At 38.4% G+C, this 16,101-nt stretch overlaps 2 protein-coding genes across 4 annotated transcripts; one reads left to right on the forward strand and one right to left on the reverse strand.

The window, feature by feature from the left end:
* The first annotated feature begins 642 nt into the window (after positions 1 to 642).
* poc5 (POC5 centriolar protein homolog (Chlamydomonas)) lies at positions 643 to 10,566 on the forward strand. 3 transcript variants are annotated; one of them, XM_054611185.1, is made up of 13 exons: positions 643 to 776; positions 895 to 978; positions 1,401 to 1,554; positions 3,743 to 3,850; positions 4,021 to 4,208; positions 5,332 to 5,508; positions 5,809 to 5,913; positions 6,507 to 6,686; positions 7,152 to 7,335; positions 8,793 to 8,926; positions 9,335 to 9,436; positions 9,594 to 9,773; positions 9,883 to 10,566. In XM_054611185.1, exons 2-13 carry the CDS (start codon positions 895 to 897, stop codon positions 10,015 to 10,017), a joined length of 1,731 nt encoding a protein of 576 aa, XP_054467160.1. In that variant the 5' UTR covers positions 643 to 776; the 3' UTR covers positions 10,018 to 10,566. The 3 variants fall into 3 exon arrangements, with proteins under 3 accessions (XP_054467160.1, XP_054467162.1, XP_054467161.1); XM_054611187.1 differs by having other exon boundaries at positions 9,603 to 9,773; XM_054611186.1 differs by having other exon boundaries at positions 643 to 736.
* A 26-nt stretch (positions 10,567 to 10,592) lies between these two features.
* Positions 10,593 to 15,745, reverse strand: ankdd1b (ankyrin repeat and death domain containing 1B). The gene is made up of 15 exons (XM_054611189.1): positions 15,571 to 15,745; positions 15,037 to 15,137; positions 14,789 to 14,887; positions 14,578 to 14,676; positions 14,187 to 14,291; positions 13,980 to 14,083; positions 13,743 to 13,839; positions 13,108 to 13,206; positions 12,646 to 12,744; positions 12,355 to 12,453; positions 12,150 to 12,248; positions 11,799 to 11,894; positions 11,204 to 11,405; positions 10,771 to 10,902; positions 10,593 to 10,648 (listed from the first exon to the last, which is right to left on the reverse strand). The coding sequence occupies exons 1-15, from the start codon at positions 15,743 to 15,745 to the stop codon at positions 10,593 to 10,595; spliced, it is 1,662 nt and encodes a 553-aa protein (XP_054467164.1).
* Between the last annotated feature and the right edge of the window lie 356 nt (positions 15,746 to 16,101).

Here is a 16,101-nt window from a genome sequence, read left to right on the forward strand (position 1 = left end):
ATAGTATGTGTATTTATTGTCTGTGTAGTTGTATAGTATGTGTATTTATTGTCTGTGTAGTTGTAGTTGTATAGTATGTGTCTGTGTATTGTATTGTCTGTGTAGTTGTATAGTATGTGTATTTATTGTCTGTGTAGTTGTATAGTATGTGTATTTATTGTCTGTGTAGTTGTATAGTATGTGTATTTATTGTCTGTGTAGTTGTATAGTATTTATTGTAGTTGTATGTGTATTTATTGTCTGTGTTGTATAGTATGTATTTATTGTATTGTATAGTATTTATTGTCTGTGTAGTTGTATAGTATGTGTATTTATTGTCTGTGTAGTTGTATAGTATGTGTATTTATTGTCTGTGTAGTTGTATAGTATAGTATGTGTATTTATTGTCTGTGTCTGTGTAGTTGAGCTGCTGCAACACTTGAATCAATAAAGGAATATAATAAGTGTTAGTGATTGACTGTAGTTACACTACTACACCAGTAGCGGCGCTGTTGAGCTGAGCTCTGCGTTGTTCCGTGTTCTTCCGCTTAACGTTACCACGGTAACACTGTAACCAATCAGAGACGATTTAGCTAGGAACGAGGAAACAGTAGCCAATCATAGAGTCTGTTGTTTTACAGTCGACTGGTTTGAATCCGTAAAGCAAGCTTTTTCTAACTGACGGGATAACTTGTGGCAGCCTGCATATAAATATAATAGATACAGATTTCTGCAGTTTATCACCATTCAGTGCAAGGTTAGGTTATCTCATTTGTTATCATTTACTCCTATAAACGGTAAAACATTACTACAGCCACTTATTCAGCTTGTGTGTCTCTAATATGTGATTTTGCCTGGTAAACCACTGTCAAAACCTATTGTAAAATCTTGTTATAATGTATTTATTTTGTCTAGATGTCCTCAGACGAAGAGGAACCTACCAGTCCTGTTCTGCCCAAGGACTCAGATCCGGGCAGCTCTGTCTCCTCTGATCTTCAGGTAACTAAAGAAACACACATTCACAATGTATGTGGATGTGTGCCCTTGTCATATCTCTCAGATCTGGCAACACAGTAACATTGTGTAACACTAGTAAAGTTTGGCAAGCAACACAGGTTTTCAACATGCTTAAACCACTTATTTAGAAGTGAATACAAAAGGTAGGCATGCCAGAAATGTATATTGGAACTGCCCTTTGCATTGTAAAACAAAACTTATGCACTACTATTTTATGTATGGTAGATCAATTGAAGCTGAAGCCAGAGTTACCTCTGACAAATTGAATGGATATTTGCAACAGGCCGTTTGACTACTAACTTTAACAATCACTGTAGTTTTCGCTTTCCAGTAAGTGATTTGGATAGCATTGTTAAAATACACTTGAGCTGACTGGTTTTTTTTTATTGTTTATGGATCAACAGGATGAGTATGAGGAGCTCCTCCGCTATGCTGTTGTCACCCCTAAGCTTGACAGACTCACCAGTGCTCGCTTGCAGCGGAAAAGCACCTCACATCTGTCTGCAGGGGGTTGGACTTCCCAGAGAAAAGAGGACACAAAATCACTGCACCCAGCAGGTATCTTATCTCTGTTGTATGCATGACACATTCATATGCACACTTGTAGCGAACATCCACAGAAAGCTGATCAAACTGAAATGTCAATGACATAATCTGAACTAATAAACGTCATTGAGAGACTGCCCTCAGGAACCTATAGGTCACTTAATGGTTAAACTTTTAATTGACCATGTCCCTTGACATATTCAGAGCAGATAAGACTCTTGACACTCAAACCTTTTGAGGTTTTGAGTCTTCTGTGTTTAATGACCCCACCTTTCAGATTTTTAACGAGCGACACAGAGACACATCCAATTGTTAATACACAACTTAAGTAAACTTTTACTTGATATGCTAGTTTTAGTAGTCCTTGTATTATTATTTTTTAATCTACCTCAGAGTAACAAACTCACTTTATTTGTAAACCATTCACAAATTTACTCTTTAACTGTTTTGTTTATTATTATTATATTCCTTTATTGATCCCCATGGGGGAAATTCGAGTGTTGCAGCAGCTCAACTACACAGACACAGACAATAAATACACATACAAATACAAATACATACACAGACAATAAATACAGACAATAAATACACATACTATACAACTACACAGACAATAAATACACATACTATACAACTACACAGACAATAAATACACATACTATACAACTACACAGACAATAAATACACATACTATACAACTACACAGACAATAAATACACATACTATACAACAAAATAAAGATTTTGCATTTGTTCTAATCTTTCCTGCCATATAAACTGGATGTTGATTGTTCTGCCTGCGATTTTATCTCAACCAGAACACATTCATTTATTATTCATAAAGGTACACATGTATATCTACATAGGTCTGTCTTTGTCATGATAACAATGTATATCTATGTTCAGTTTTTCAATTCATTCAATCTTTAATTGATCAGGTTTTATTTAGTGAATTATATCAAAGTCTTTGGTACCGTTTTGCAGCTGAGATAGCCCAGTGGTCAAATATGAAAGAATTAAATAGACCAGTAACTAGTATTAATTCTGTAAAATGAGGTCAAATGAAAATAAATAAAGACAGCTGTTAGGATGGGAATGGTGCTTTTCCCGCCATGAAATGCACCCCCTTTATCAATAATTTAATTTTGTTTATTTTATTGCTTATTAAGTCCAATAAATACTTAATTTATACAGAACGTGATCTTTTGACTTGTGTGTATATGAAATAATAGGTGCCTGTACACCATGGGAATAACTCTGTAGCAACCCTGAGATTAAGATTGAATTGATTAATATCAAATTTTGAAGTTTTCCCTATTTTTATAATAATAAATGTTATATTTAATTCTGTTAGTTAAGCTAATGGTGTTGTATTGCGAAAGCTGATTACCATCTTTCTTTTTATACAAATGTATGGGTTTATGATTCACAATTGAGTTAGTCATAATCTTTACATATTTAGATATTTATTAATATATATTTATTAAAACTGCTAAAAGCAACAACGCTAGAAACTAATCACGATAAGCCTTTTTGACAGAAATACAACCTGAACCCTTCCAGAGACTACCCCCATCAGATGATCAGCTGTCAAAAGAGATTTGGCATCACAACATGGAAAAATATAGTGTGTGTTTATAAGCCTCATATTTTCAGCTTGTAAACCTGTCTAGTCGAGATGCATATGATACAAGTCTGTCAGATTGTACCCCCTATCTCTTTCCCCTACGACACCCACATCTTAAACAGTCCATCAGCCCCAACCCACACACACATACACACACATACACACGCAGACACACAGCTACACACGCAGACACACAGCTCCAGCTGTCATTGGAGGTTTTAGTGCTTTAACTGTCATGGAGTAGTGCACAGGGATGTGGAAAGCAGAAGCCCGATTGGTAATGATCTCCTGGCTCTCTGCCCATACTGCTCTTCAGAGTGCAGGCTTTCTCATCCCCCTGCAGGATTTAATTAAGATATTGACATAAATGCATTCCTGGACGAGGAGCCAAACTTGTCTTATTCAGCATTCTCGCCTAACCTTTCTGTTCTTAAACCATCTTTTGTCTCGACTTTTTCATTTTACCTTTCATTTTTACTCTTTTCTTTCAGGCCAAAATGTGTTTAAGCATTATTCCATTTAAGATCTATTTACCATTGTGCAATCTATCTCTGAATTCCCCGTCTTCTGTCAGATACTGCCACTGAAGCTAAAGATGGGAGGCATTCCAGCAGGAGTGTGAGATCATCACAGGTCTCCCCGTTGATTTTTGAACCCTCCACACGTTCAAGAGCCTCTCATGGTAAACTGAATTAAAATACAAAGAAACAAAATGGTTAGGTTGGTCTGATATCTAACTGTATATTTTATTTCTCTTTATATCAAATGAGCTTAGAAATACAGAGACCACCCAGCTGCAACGCTGTCTTATGTTCTAGTCTGTCTGCTCTATTTTGTTTCTTTGACTTCTAGCTGAGGAGATGGCAGGTCGGTCATCTAGCAGGGTGTCAGTGCTCTCAGACAGGTTACAGACGGTGTCTGAGAGGTCTAGGCCAAGCAGCCCACATCCACTTGAGCCCGATGTGACAGAGATGTTTATCTCGGAGGAAAACATAAGCAAGATGGAGAACATTCTGGACACGTGGAGCAACAACCTGAAGGTTAGTCTGCTTCCTTATACTGTAGAACTGTCCTCTCACAATCAATCAATTTAATGACTCTTTTTGACTGACTACTTAAGAGCTGACCATAGATAGTGTTGTACGGCTATATATAGGGCCCTGACGCCGCTGAATTATAATAATAGGAGCGGTGTGTTTAAGCAGTTAACAGCAAAATAGAAGCAAGCTGGCAGGTTTATGCTCCATAAATTCAAATGAGAATGCAAGATAGTTTTACATAAGTGGAAAAATCTGTGGTAGAATTTCCACAGAGCATTACTAGAACCTTTGAAGAGCAATCGAGAAGGCAAATTCAGCTTTTTCTAGGACAGAAATGTTAGTGTTACTGCACTTCATTTGCAAAACTTAATATAGTGCATGGTGGAAAATACTAAAATGACTGACTCTAGGAAACACTGACTGACACTGATAGTTTCAGATTATATAATATATGTAATGATTAGCAACGCATACTGTACATCCACGAGTTACTAAAATCTGCATAGTAGGTTAATTCTGACATTGCCCATTCTCAATGCAATTAAACAGTTAGACTGAGATGGATTAAAGGCAATAAATACTGTGGATAATGTACATAGGCAATGGTGAGGAACAGGTCAGATTTAAAGGGATTCCAAAGTAACAGGAAGGCTTATTGGAAGGGATGACAGCTCTTCTCTTCATGGAACTAGTGACCTTTTTATGCTGTCTCCCAGTGGAATGATTTTAGAGGAGGTGAGTGCCTGGACATGGTCGTCCTTCCTGCCCTTTTCCTCTAATATTGTACACCTAATTTCTGGAGGGCAGATGTCAACCAATCACCTGCCATTAAGCAATGTTGAGACTCTTTCAGTTCTCTTGACCGAAGGAATTGGTTGCATTAGATCCTCTGCTGTTAAGAGAAGAAAATCTCTTCTTTTACCTTTCAAATAGTCTACACGTTCACAGTTGTAGATGTTGGTTGTGATTGACCCTTTAGAAATTTACCTCTAAAGCTAAATTTAAGCTATTATTGTACTTCAGGTTGTTGCAGGGGCTTGCATGTGGTAGCCCAATTTTAGACCTGTTCATATTTACTAAAAACAATGTAATTAACACTGCCTGTCCTCTATTTTTTAATTAGTCTAATGTGCTGACTGAGCTCAGGAAGTGGAAGCTGGCTTTCATGGAGCAACACAAGCTGGAGATGAGGAAAGAGAAGGAGAAGTATGCAGCCCAGACAGCTGACCTGAGGTCAGAGCTAGACAGCCTGAAGGGGCTGCTACACACCTACAAGACTTCAAACCAGAGAAAAGATGAGGTGACTTCATGTGTATTTATTTGCCTTCTCCTGTAAATAATGTGTTGGTAGGTTGGACATGGTTTAAATACCAGATTGAGATTTAATCCACTGTCATTTACTTTATTGGGACTTTTTTGTGTAGGACTGGGTGGGCTTAATCCATGTCTAAGCTATCAGCCCAATATCTCTTTCTAATGCTCATTCGCTCATTCTGTCCCAAATTCTTATGTACATTAAAAACTTGAAAGAAAGAGATGAGGAATACTTTGGTCTGCTTTTAAGACTGACAAGCGTATTGTGTGACGTGTCCTCCCTCAGGTGATTGTGAACCTGAATCAGGTGTTGGACAGACAAAAAGAAAAGCATGAAAAAATGAGGGCCTTCACCCACTGGAGAATCCAGCACACTGAGGCCAAAGAGGAGGTAAACCGATGGCATGGTGGTGTTTCCTAGAAGTTAAATACTATTTCCAGTCGGGGATGATGTCCTCGCAGGCTCTTGCATAGATCAGAGGGATTTGATTTAACCTTGACAGGCTAAATTTCATAGCCGTTTTAATCTTATGAATCATCACTTCACCCTTTACTTTAGGCTGTTATCTGGTGTGTTGGTCAATCACATAGTAAAATGAATGTTTGTTTTTTTTCATATATGTGTATTTTAGCAAAGGAATGTGAAATTATTGGTGGTGAATGTTTCTTAACATTACTAGATAACTGTCAGTGCAGTTTAATGGTTTATAAATAATCACTCTCTGCATGAGTTACCGACCCATACATCACAACGTCATTGAGCATGTATTATATTGCAAAATTTACATGTAGGAAATGTTATTATTGCACTGGCGATATTTTTCTAAGTGTATGTTTTAATATTTACAAAATTACTATTTATGCCATTTGTTTAAGATGGAAAAATATAGTCACTCAGACAGTGTATTGCACCTGCACAATAATGATCAAGGCTGTAATTATTTCCTTGTGAATATTTTTGATGGTCTCGTGGTTTCCTGCTAGGCTCGTGCTGCTCAGGTAGCACGGCAGCACTACCATTTGCAGCTGAAGAAGAAGGTGTGGCTAGGCTGGCAGTCTCTGATCCAGAAACACTGGAAGGTCAAGGTGGAGAGAGCATGCCGTGCAAGGGCTGAAGAGGTCTGCACCCGCCTGTCTACAGAGTACGAGGCAAAGCTGGCAGAGGTAAACAAGCAAGTGAAGGCCCTGCATGTAAAACAGTGTGTGTGTGTGTGATGCTGCATTGCTGAATTCATACTTGACTTTACCTCATTGAGGTGTTTAAGAGTAGGAATTCCAGCACTCTGTAGTCAGTAAGATACATTGTAGGTGTAGAGACCTGAGTCATGTAAAGCAAACCCAAAGCACCATTGGTTACCATCATTTATTAGTTTCTTACATAGGAACACATATTTTACAACAGTTTCTTAAGTTAAATGTAATGAATAAATACAATTTGAACAGTTCGGTGAATAACAGCCACACCCTCTTGATTAATAGATAAAGAATTCGAAGATTAAATAGGAAAAACATTTATCGTTAGTGTAACAAATATATATCAAGAGTGTTAAGAATGAAAGCAAGAAAATGAACATCATTTGTTTTTGTTATACATTAATTCTTTCTATCTTCTGCTACCTGTCTCCACAGCACTGTGAGGCTATTGAGAAGGCACAGGCAGAGATTCAGAGACTGCGACTAGAGCGAGAGCGCTATGAAGAATCTATGAAGAAAGCCTTCATGAGGGGCGTGTGTGCTCTCAACATGGAGGCTCTCGGCATGTTCAACACTTCAGAGGGACGACCAGGGCAACCTTCAGTTCATGATCAGCATGGTCGGTAATATATTTGCCACACAACGCTTTTTTAAGGGAATGCCCATCTTTTAAAAAAAAAAAAAAAAAAAACTTGCACATTAAAAGTGCACTGTTATCCTCATCACAAGCCTTATAACTACATAATTAGACCCCTGTTCTATACAACAAAGCGTAAAAGCATTGCTAGCCTTGCCTCTCTGTTGTATTGATTCAACACATCAATCAAGACAGGCACTAAAAGACAAGGAAAGAAAAAACATTTCTCCAATAGAGTGCACTCATGTGGTATTGACAGTTTTGTAGATTTATGAATGAGTGGAGTGGAGGGTGGTCTTTGTTCCGCTCTTGAAGTCATTCACTGGCTCATCTAGTGGAGTGATGAGTGCCAGCTGAGGGATACTTAGCACAGGTTATAACCTTGATGTGGCACTGAAAGATTAGCTTGAAAAGTTCAATAGCCCTTTGCAACATTTATTTAATCATGTAATTACTGTCATTCATTTGTATGTTAGCACTATGAAAAATGGGTTAATGGCTTGGACCAATACAGGATATTTAAGTATACAACTAAAATGACTGAAATTGAATGTCCAATAGTACTTATTAGCCTAGTACTTGCCCTAAAAACTCATTGCATTGAACCATTATCAGCATACATTCCTATTGACACCAGCAAGGAAAGATTTATGGTTTCTTGCTGTTAACACTAAATTTACTACCTGCCATCAGCATCTTGTCAGGATCATGCAACAGTCTATACTGTTGTTCTCCGTGCTATTTTTGGTGAACACATGGCTACTGGAGCTGGATCTCACTGTTTTTAGTTTGTGCAAATGAACCCTAACGTTGTCTTCTGCTCATCCATCTGTTTTCAGGTTTAATGGGTCTTGAAACCTGATATGTGCTTCATTATGTGGCTGTCAAACTGGGGCTGGGCTACTAATTGAATACTCGTTTCATACTGGTCCTTTTCTTGCCAACCAGACTAACACAAAATAAATTGATATGAAGTGCTATTTAGCCTTTTTGAGTATATGTACTGATAAGAGTTATGCATGATTAATCTTCAGTCGCCTTTCAATTTGCCCAAGCAAAGACGTGAAGTTGGCTCTGGCTTCTCTGTTAGATATGTTAAAAAATTGTACTCCTAACATATCTTTGAACAAGCAAGAGAGGATAAAGGTAATAACATTCTGGCAAATATATAACATAGCCATTTTTTAATCAGTAGAATTGAGCGATATGAAGTGAAAATTGTTCAATCAAAAGGAAACGTAAAATGGGTAGGCTTTTCATTCACAGTATCAAGATTTCCTAAACAGTTGAATAGGAAAGATTGATCATATTTGTAAACTAGAGTCCACCATTTAGCACTAAAAGTTGTGATTTTCTGTAATAATAACAAACTTTAATTTAGAAAATATTGTGTTATATTGTGAGTATGACTCAATTAATATATTTTTTTCTTTCTGTAGATGTTCTGCCTCCCCAGGATGAGTCTGGCTCTGCTACAATGGCTCAACTTCAACCATATCCCATCTCTTCCACACAGTTTAGTCCAGTCCACGTTGACCGCCAGGACCCTTCCCACAGCCAAGAAGAGGATATGGTGAGACGAGGACAATTTCTACTGAAACCATACATTTATTTACACACCATAGTTTTTCGATACCATTGTTTCATTCCATATCAAATGGATAGGATTGGATCAGTCAATTAATCAGTCTTTAATATAAAAAGTCAGTTTATTTTAATTTTTAATATATGCTGTTGTAATTGCATAATTTTCCTTTTTTTTTTAATTAAGAATTTAGAACTTTTTTGTTACTTTAAATCACTGCAAATTCTGGCTTCACACGCAAATTTTCTTATGTAGATTCCACAAAAACGAAGTATTCATATACAGTAGTTGTGTTGGGTTTGTAATTCCTTTTGTCTGTTTTTATTTGCTGCACTATGACTCACTTCCTATAAATCCCACTCCTGTCTCTGATCCTTCTGATGCCCTTTTCCTCAGATGGGCTCTGGTGCCCCTGCATCTAGGGCAGAAGTGATCCCTCCCACTACAGTAGTTCACAGCTCCCTCCCACTTGGGGGAACTGCAAGTTCCCACAAACAGGTTGGCATTATACATACTTGACTATGGCCATGTGCAGCTATGACTATAATTATATCATTATTAAATGGTTATCAACACAGAATGACTCAAGTTTAGTACAAAGGAAGTCTCTACTACAGTACAGTAATCACATTCATACATGATGCAATAATATTAGCTGTTTCAGGTGAGCGGTCGTGTCATCACAGCCAGTCAACAAAAACCCTCAAAGACTGTAACGGCTCGCATCACTGGACGTACTGACGTTGGTAAGACTGCACGCAGCAACCTCCAGGTGATGAGTGTGGCTCCGCCCATGAGCTCTGTGATTGTTGAACGACATCATCCTGTTACACAGGTATGGGACAGAGTGCATCACTACTGTATTACTATCTATGCATTATTATGTGTATTACTGTAGTTATGTGAAGCTGCAAAATCACGATGAACATCTTTCGTTTTTCCAGCTCACCATCGGTCAGGCTACGGCTTCTAAGTTCCCTCGCCCCTCCCAACAGGGCCAAAGCTCCACCGGAGGCAGAAGCTCCTCCAGAACACACACCAGCACGTGCCATGTACACTCCATCAAAGTAGTGGACTGACCACACATTTATATCTCACAGAAGTACTCAACAAGTCTAGAATTCATTCTATGCAGCTATCCAAGAAGTAGTTACCGTGGCAATAGTTTCAGGTCCATTTTATTTTGACATCTTGGAGTGAATTTGCCCTCTGCTCTCTGCATTTGAAGTAAACATTAGATTTTTTTTCAGCTTCCTTCCATGAATGTGCATGATTTCTTGAGCAATAGGATTTTTCTCAGGAAAGTGCTCCGTAGACACAGGTAAACGTGTGTGTAAATGTCTTTAATTATTACCAGCTGGACAGAGTTTAGAGTTACAAAAAGGGCAGTTTATTTCTATGAAGAAAAGAAATGTCTTAACAGATAGTTTTACCTGTGCATGATTTAATTTTTAAATTACATGTATTTATTTTATTGATTTTTTTCTATTGAGAACAACCGTTCAACACCACAGGTTGATTGTTTTACTAAACCAAAGCCATATGTTACTGATTCAAATAAATTATTTTACTGCTCACTTCCTGTACAAATCAGTAGTTGAAAATGATGTAAACATGACATTTTTGTAAGCTTTTATATATTCCGTGTTCATCCTCATGAAATGCTGCAGCTCTTACTGCTGGAATTCTCTGCCTCCATCCGAATCTTATCTGTAAGACAAATTAACAATTTCTGCAATAACATTTTGGCACATGTCCCCAGGCAGCACACCTATATGTTTATAGATTCCTCAATATATTTGTTTGGGGAAAAAAATGTTTGCTGAATGTACCTGCAGCTTTCCTGTTCCCTGTGAGGATGAGGCCCTGGTAGAGTTCTCTTGCATTGCTCCTCTGAGCCAACTCCTCCCCGTGGAGCCAGATCAGCAGCATCCTGTTCCCATGCTCTTGATAGCTCTGTGGACCTGTGGGCAAACACACACAGCACTGTACAGCCAGGAAAACAATTCAACTAGTAAAAATAACCTAAAAATGTGCCTCTGTGTATTTTAAGATAAAAACAGAAAAAATAAATTAGCAGGTCTGATTTTTAAAAAAAAAAAACTAAAGCTATCCAAGGATATTCCTTTCATTGCTAAATTTTCTTCATTAATTTAGGGATTTTAACCTGTAACTTTCTGGCTACAAGAAGCTTATGATTTACATTTTCAGAGAGTTGCCGAATGCACAGTCAAAAGCCTGTCCAGGCAGTGTGAGTTATGGTACCTGTCCACTGCTCCTCGATGGCCGACACTTGCTCCTTAGTGAAGCCCCAGTGTTCTGCAAGTCTTCTCCAGTCTCCTGCTTTCAGAAGCTTGTACGCCAGGCGCCAGGCCATCGAACGGAACTGCTTGGTCTCATAGCGGTGGTCGAGTTTAAACGTTAGCGGATTCTCGCTGTGAATGCTCTCATTAAGTTCTGGGTTTTCCTGAAAGGGCAATTAAATTATGTAAAGGCCACAAGCCTCAGAGTCAGAGAGCACAGGGGCATGTGGAGAGATTATTCGAAAGACACTCACATGATTAGCAATATGAATGCCAAAGTTTAACATTGTTTTAACATTAGCAGAATAGGAAAGGATTCAGACATACTCTTAATTAAATTAATGAGAAATTGCCTGTCAAATGCTTCTGGGTTGCGAGCCCTTTTTTTCACTGTGGATGCTTTAATAGTATTAGAGGGGATTCAGCTAATCTAGATTTTGACATTGGGAAATTAATCATTTGTGATGAATGTAATTATTTATTTCAAGGCCTCAAAAATGGCTTGTGGCACACATGAAAACAGTAAAAGTTACAATTCTCATATCACCATCTCTCACCTTCCTCCATGCGTAGTATCTTTCTGCTTTGATGATCATGTCCACAATAATCACCTCGTCTGCCCTGACGGCCACACCCAGAGCCGTCTTACCCTGCTACTCAAAATACAACATGTGCCACAAAATACAAAAACTTAAATCACATCTGTTAGCCACAAATGTATAATTCAAATATTCTTACAGTGTCTGTGTATCATGCTGCTGTTATATCTTAAATTAATCATGTATTGCTTTGTCCTTTGGATGGTTTAATTGGATTTTGGCCGTGAGTTGTAAAAAAATATATAAAATAAACATATATGGCAACTCCACTATGTTCAATCTAAAAGTAGTGCTTGTGAGAATTCTTACCCTGTCCTGGAGTGTCAGATCCAGCCTGGCTTTAAGAAGCATTTCCACGACTTCTATTCTGGCCAGTTCTGCAGCGAGATGCATAGCAGTCTGGGACCTCTAACAGTTCATAGCACAGTACATGAAAACACAAAGCAGCAATTATTTTTTATATTTTCTCATATATATTTTGACTTGCGTCTTATTTGACTAGGGACTACCACACCTTATCAGCGACATTAATGTCGCAGCCAGCCGTCAGTAGAGAATGGATGACAGGGATGTGACTGTTCTTCACTGCCAGGTGGATAGGAGCCTCTAGGTGCTGAGAGCAAAACTATTCTGTTACATGAGCCCAAAAAGTGAACTGTTAGCTTAAGAGAATATATGTTAAAAAAAACCCACAAAGATATGAATGCAGGCCGAATGACAGCAGCACAGCTGATGTGTGTCATCTGTGTTACCAAAAACTTTACAGAGAGAGTGTACTACTGCCACCTAGCTTGTGTTTGCTTACCTGATTCTTGAAGTCTGTATGGGCTTTGTAATTTAAGAGGAGTTGGACAAGAGATGTGTCTCCTCTTTCTGAAACTGGATGGAGAGCGCTGCATTTGGCCTTCAAGAGGGGAAAGAGAGAGAGATTTAGCTGTAGGCCTTCTGAAGTACAAAAAGAATATTAATCACATAAACTTTGATGCTGCCTAAAGGATTAACCTAATTAAATAATTTGACACTAATGCATTATCAACTACAGGGTACCAAGTCAGCGATTTTAATATTAAGATGATCCAATTCCAATACAAAATAGGAAGATAACAATAAGGTGCAGATACTATATATATATATTTACACAATGCCAAAATCAGGTTAACAATACGGATCAGTCCAGGATGAGTTGCATATACATATTTATGTACAATAGCAAATCCTTGGGTATAAGAAGTGTGCCAGTTAAAGTCAGAATAGGGGCTTATTGTACCGTAGTAAGGACGTTGGGGTCACAGCCAGCCTCCAGCAGGATCAGGACACATTCTTCATGGCCGTGGTCTGCAGCCTGGTACAGAGCTGTCTCATCGTCCTGCAAGACCAACAAAAATCTACAAATATAGTAGTGTTGCTAACCAACAGAAACAGAAAATTCTTGTCAGGTGGACCACAATTTAAAATGTGTTAATATAATCACAAAATGTTAAAAATGTTTTCAGGCCTGTAACCAATTAGGAATCAGAAATGAACCACCCTTGGGACATTAAAAAGGCCAAATAAAAATTGATATTGGTTTATGCTGAAGTCTTTTTTGCTTTTAAATGATTTAATAACGGGTATTAACTCAGTCATTGTTATTCAGACGATATCCATCATTAAACTCCAATCCTTGTTGGAAGAAGCTTTGTTGAGAAACACTAAGTACATTTTATCAAGTATAATTTACCATTCAGAACTGAAGTTCAAGCTAGAATACAGTTTGCTTTGCTTTATAAAAGTAACCAGTACATGTTTGATACATCTTAATAAATCCAAAGTGGAGCCACCATCCAGCAGGGGATTAGCCAATGAGCACACACTGTCACAAACCCAACCGTGATAGAGATGATGTTTACATTGATTTTGTACCATATTGACTTCATCCCGTGTTTCAAAGCTCTGCAGCAGCGAATGCACGGCATTTGAGTGGCCGTTCCTGGCAGCTAAGTGCAGGGGCGTGTCCCCTCTCTGGCAGAAGGGAGGGAGGGAAACAACTGGCATCAAAGAGTTTTGAGTTTACTTGCAGTTGCAACAGAAAAAAAGTGTGCACTCAGACATGTGAGCATAAATGGCACACAAGCCGAAAACATGAAATAGTCCACACACACCTTGTTGGCCTTCATGGTGGCCATGTCGTATGGCACAATCAGCATATCCATCATTTCAACACATCCATGCTCTGCCGCCGATGTAAATGGCCGTTGTCCTGACTGAAATAAAGAATTGATGTAGAAACAACGACATTTACTTCAAGTACTTTGGTCGGTAGTGAATAATATGCTGATTCATGAAAAATGGGTGTCAAGTAGATACCTGGTCATCTTTGTCTAGCTCTTTCATCTGCAGGTCATTAATTATATACTCTAAAATTTCAGTGTGGTTGTTGATAGCGGTGCAGTGCATGATGTTCAATCCTTCCTTAGGTGGAAAAAAGCAAGTAAATGTTTAATCAAGTAGTGTGCAAAATAATGTGTATACTTGAATTTCAGTAGAAAACAGAGGGACCTATAACATGATGGACAAGAGCATCTGGGCAGAGAGAAGCATGCAAATGTTAGGTTCATAATCCATTATAATGGAAATGAATTGCATTGGGGAACATTTTTTTATTATCAAAATAAAACGACAAATGGCCCCATTTCTGAATACTTTTCCCTAACACTTAATGTGAAAAAGTAGAACAAAAATCTTCCTGCTTATTTACATCGTTCTCAACCTTCTGTTCAGCCCCGGCCTGCACTAATAATTTCAGGATGTCCAAACTGCCAAACCAGGCAGCCAAATGAATGGGTGCCACACCGTACTGTCGGACACAACACAACAACACAATGGAAAGTTATAATTACTTAAGAGAAATAGATAAGCAATTGTCAATGGCTCAAGTTTTCAGATGCAGGTTATTAAACCCCTCTCACCTTGTCCCTTTGCTCCACCTTGACCCTCCGCTGTAGAAGAAGCTGCACAGCTTCCTTGTTTTTGCCAGCTACTGCATAGTGAAGTGCAGTCCTGTTATCCTGAGTAAAACAACTTCATCAGTATATTATCAGTTAAATATAGGTTTTTACAAAATCCAAGAAAGGACCATCACTTCAATCTGTTTGTGTGGTATTATAAAATGCAGTATACTGGGATGCAGATAGAGGGTTTGACTATTTAGACCCACCACATTCTTTGCATTGGGGTTCAGCCCTCTTACAAGCGTCTTCATGGTCACCACATCGTTTGTCTTAGCTGCTTCCATAAACTGCTTCTCTGCATCAAGCACTGCACAACACAGCAGAGAGGGAAGCTTTGCATATGACGTTTCATATGTGATATACATAACAGCATGTTCTAGGCTTGATTAACCAGATGATGTGTGAGGAATATATAATGGCATCTGAGTTGAAACCTCAGCAGGAGCATACTGGAAGGTCAACGGAGATGAGTGTTTTCATGTGCTGTGGTGGAGATTGACTTGGTTTCAGCCTTGTGCAAATAGTGTGTTTCTTGTAAAGAAATAGCGCAGTCAGCCCACTATGAATAACTAATCATTAACCCCAGCTTCAACAATACAAACTAGAAGGCTAAGTCCTGACCAAGAGAAACTTTCTTTGAAATATTGGTCCTTTATCATAATAATCCTTTTAATTCTGTAAAGCCACAGTCTACTTATTTATTTTCTACCTTTTCTAATTTGTTGTACTTGCATACTCACACATCTCTTTGTTGTCAAAGCTGTTATCCATCTCTCTATCGGAGTTCTTGTTCAATATGAAGTCAGCAAACCCTTTCACAGTCTCCTCTTTCATCCACTTCCGAGGATCCAAATTTTCTGTTTTAGGCTGATGCTTCTTGATCATCGCCTTCAACGTCTTAGCTCTTCTCTCCATTGGGAAGCTCCTTAAATTATCTCTTTGTGTAACCAAGGCGGGTTTAGTGTAAGTAAATTAACAATCAAATGTGTGCACCGAAAGAAAACAGATACCTGAGGAAATCCAATCCAACAGAAGATGAAAAAACCCTGTGCAGTTCCTGTCTTCAAATATACAACAGCAAGAATCGAAGTGGAAGTCTATTTCTGCTGTTCTGTCTATGCCGAAGGACTGATCTATGTTTACTTTACCAGCTCACACCCTCAAGAGACTGCTGATAAAAAAACAGAGATTATTTAACCAGTCACACTTCACCTGTGTTACACGACTAGTATGTGGCATGACTGTGGCTTCACTTATAACATGCTTTGAGT

This window comes from Anoplopoma fimbria, chromosome 13 (genome assembly GCF_027596085.1).
Source record: "Anoplopoma fimbria isolate UVic2021 breed Golden Eagle Sablefish chromosome 13, Afim_UVic_2022, whole genome shotgun sequence".
NCBI classification, from domain to species: Eukaryota; Metazoa; Chordata; class Actinopteri; order Perciformes; family Anoplopomatidae; genus Anoplopoma; species Anoplopoma fimbria.

Bases quoted from the DNA above. Each gene is read 5' to 3' on its own strand.
- ankdd1b (XM_054611189.1), bottom strand. From the start codon at position 15,745: ATGGAGAGAAGAGCTAAGACGTTGAAGGCGATGATCAAGAAGCATCAG. The intron at 14,677-14,788 runs GTGAGAGGGGTT...TGTGTCCGACAG, and splicing joins AGGTGGAGCAAAGGGACAAG to TACGGTGTGGCACCCATTCA. The intron at 13,840-13,979 runs GTGTGTGGACTA...CTTCTGCCAGAG, and splicing joins ACCATGAAGGCCAACAAGGT to AGGGGACACGCCCCTGCACT.
- poc5 (XM_054611185.1), top strand. From the start codon at position 895: ATGTCCTCAGACGAAGAGGAACCTACCAGTCCTGTTCTGCCCAAGGAC. The intron at 5,509-5,808 runs GTGACTTCATGT...GTCCTCCCTCAG, and splicing joins CAAACCAGAGAAAAGATGAG to GTGATTGTGAACCTGAATCA. The intron at 9,437-9,593 runs GTTGGCATTATA...CAATAATATTAG, and splicing joins CTGCAAGTTCCCACAAACAG to CTGTTTCAGGTGAGCGGTCG.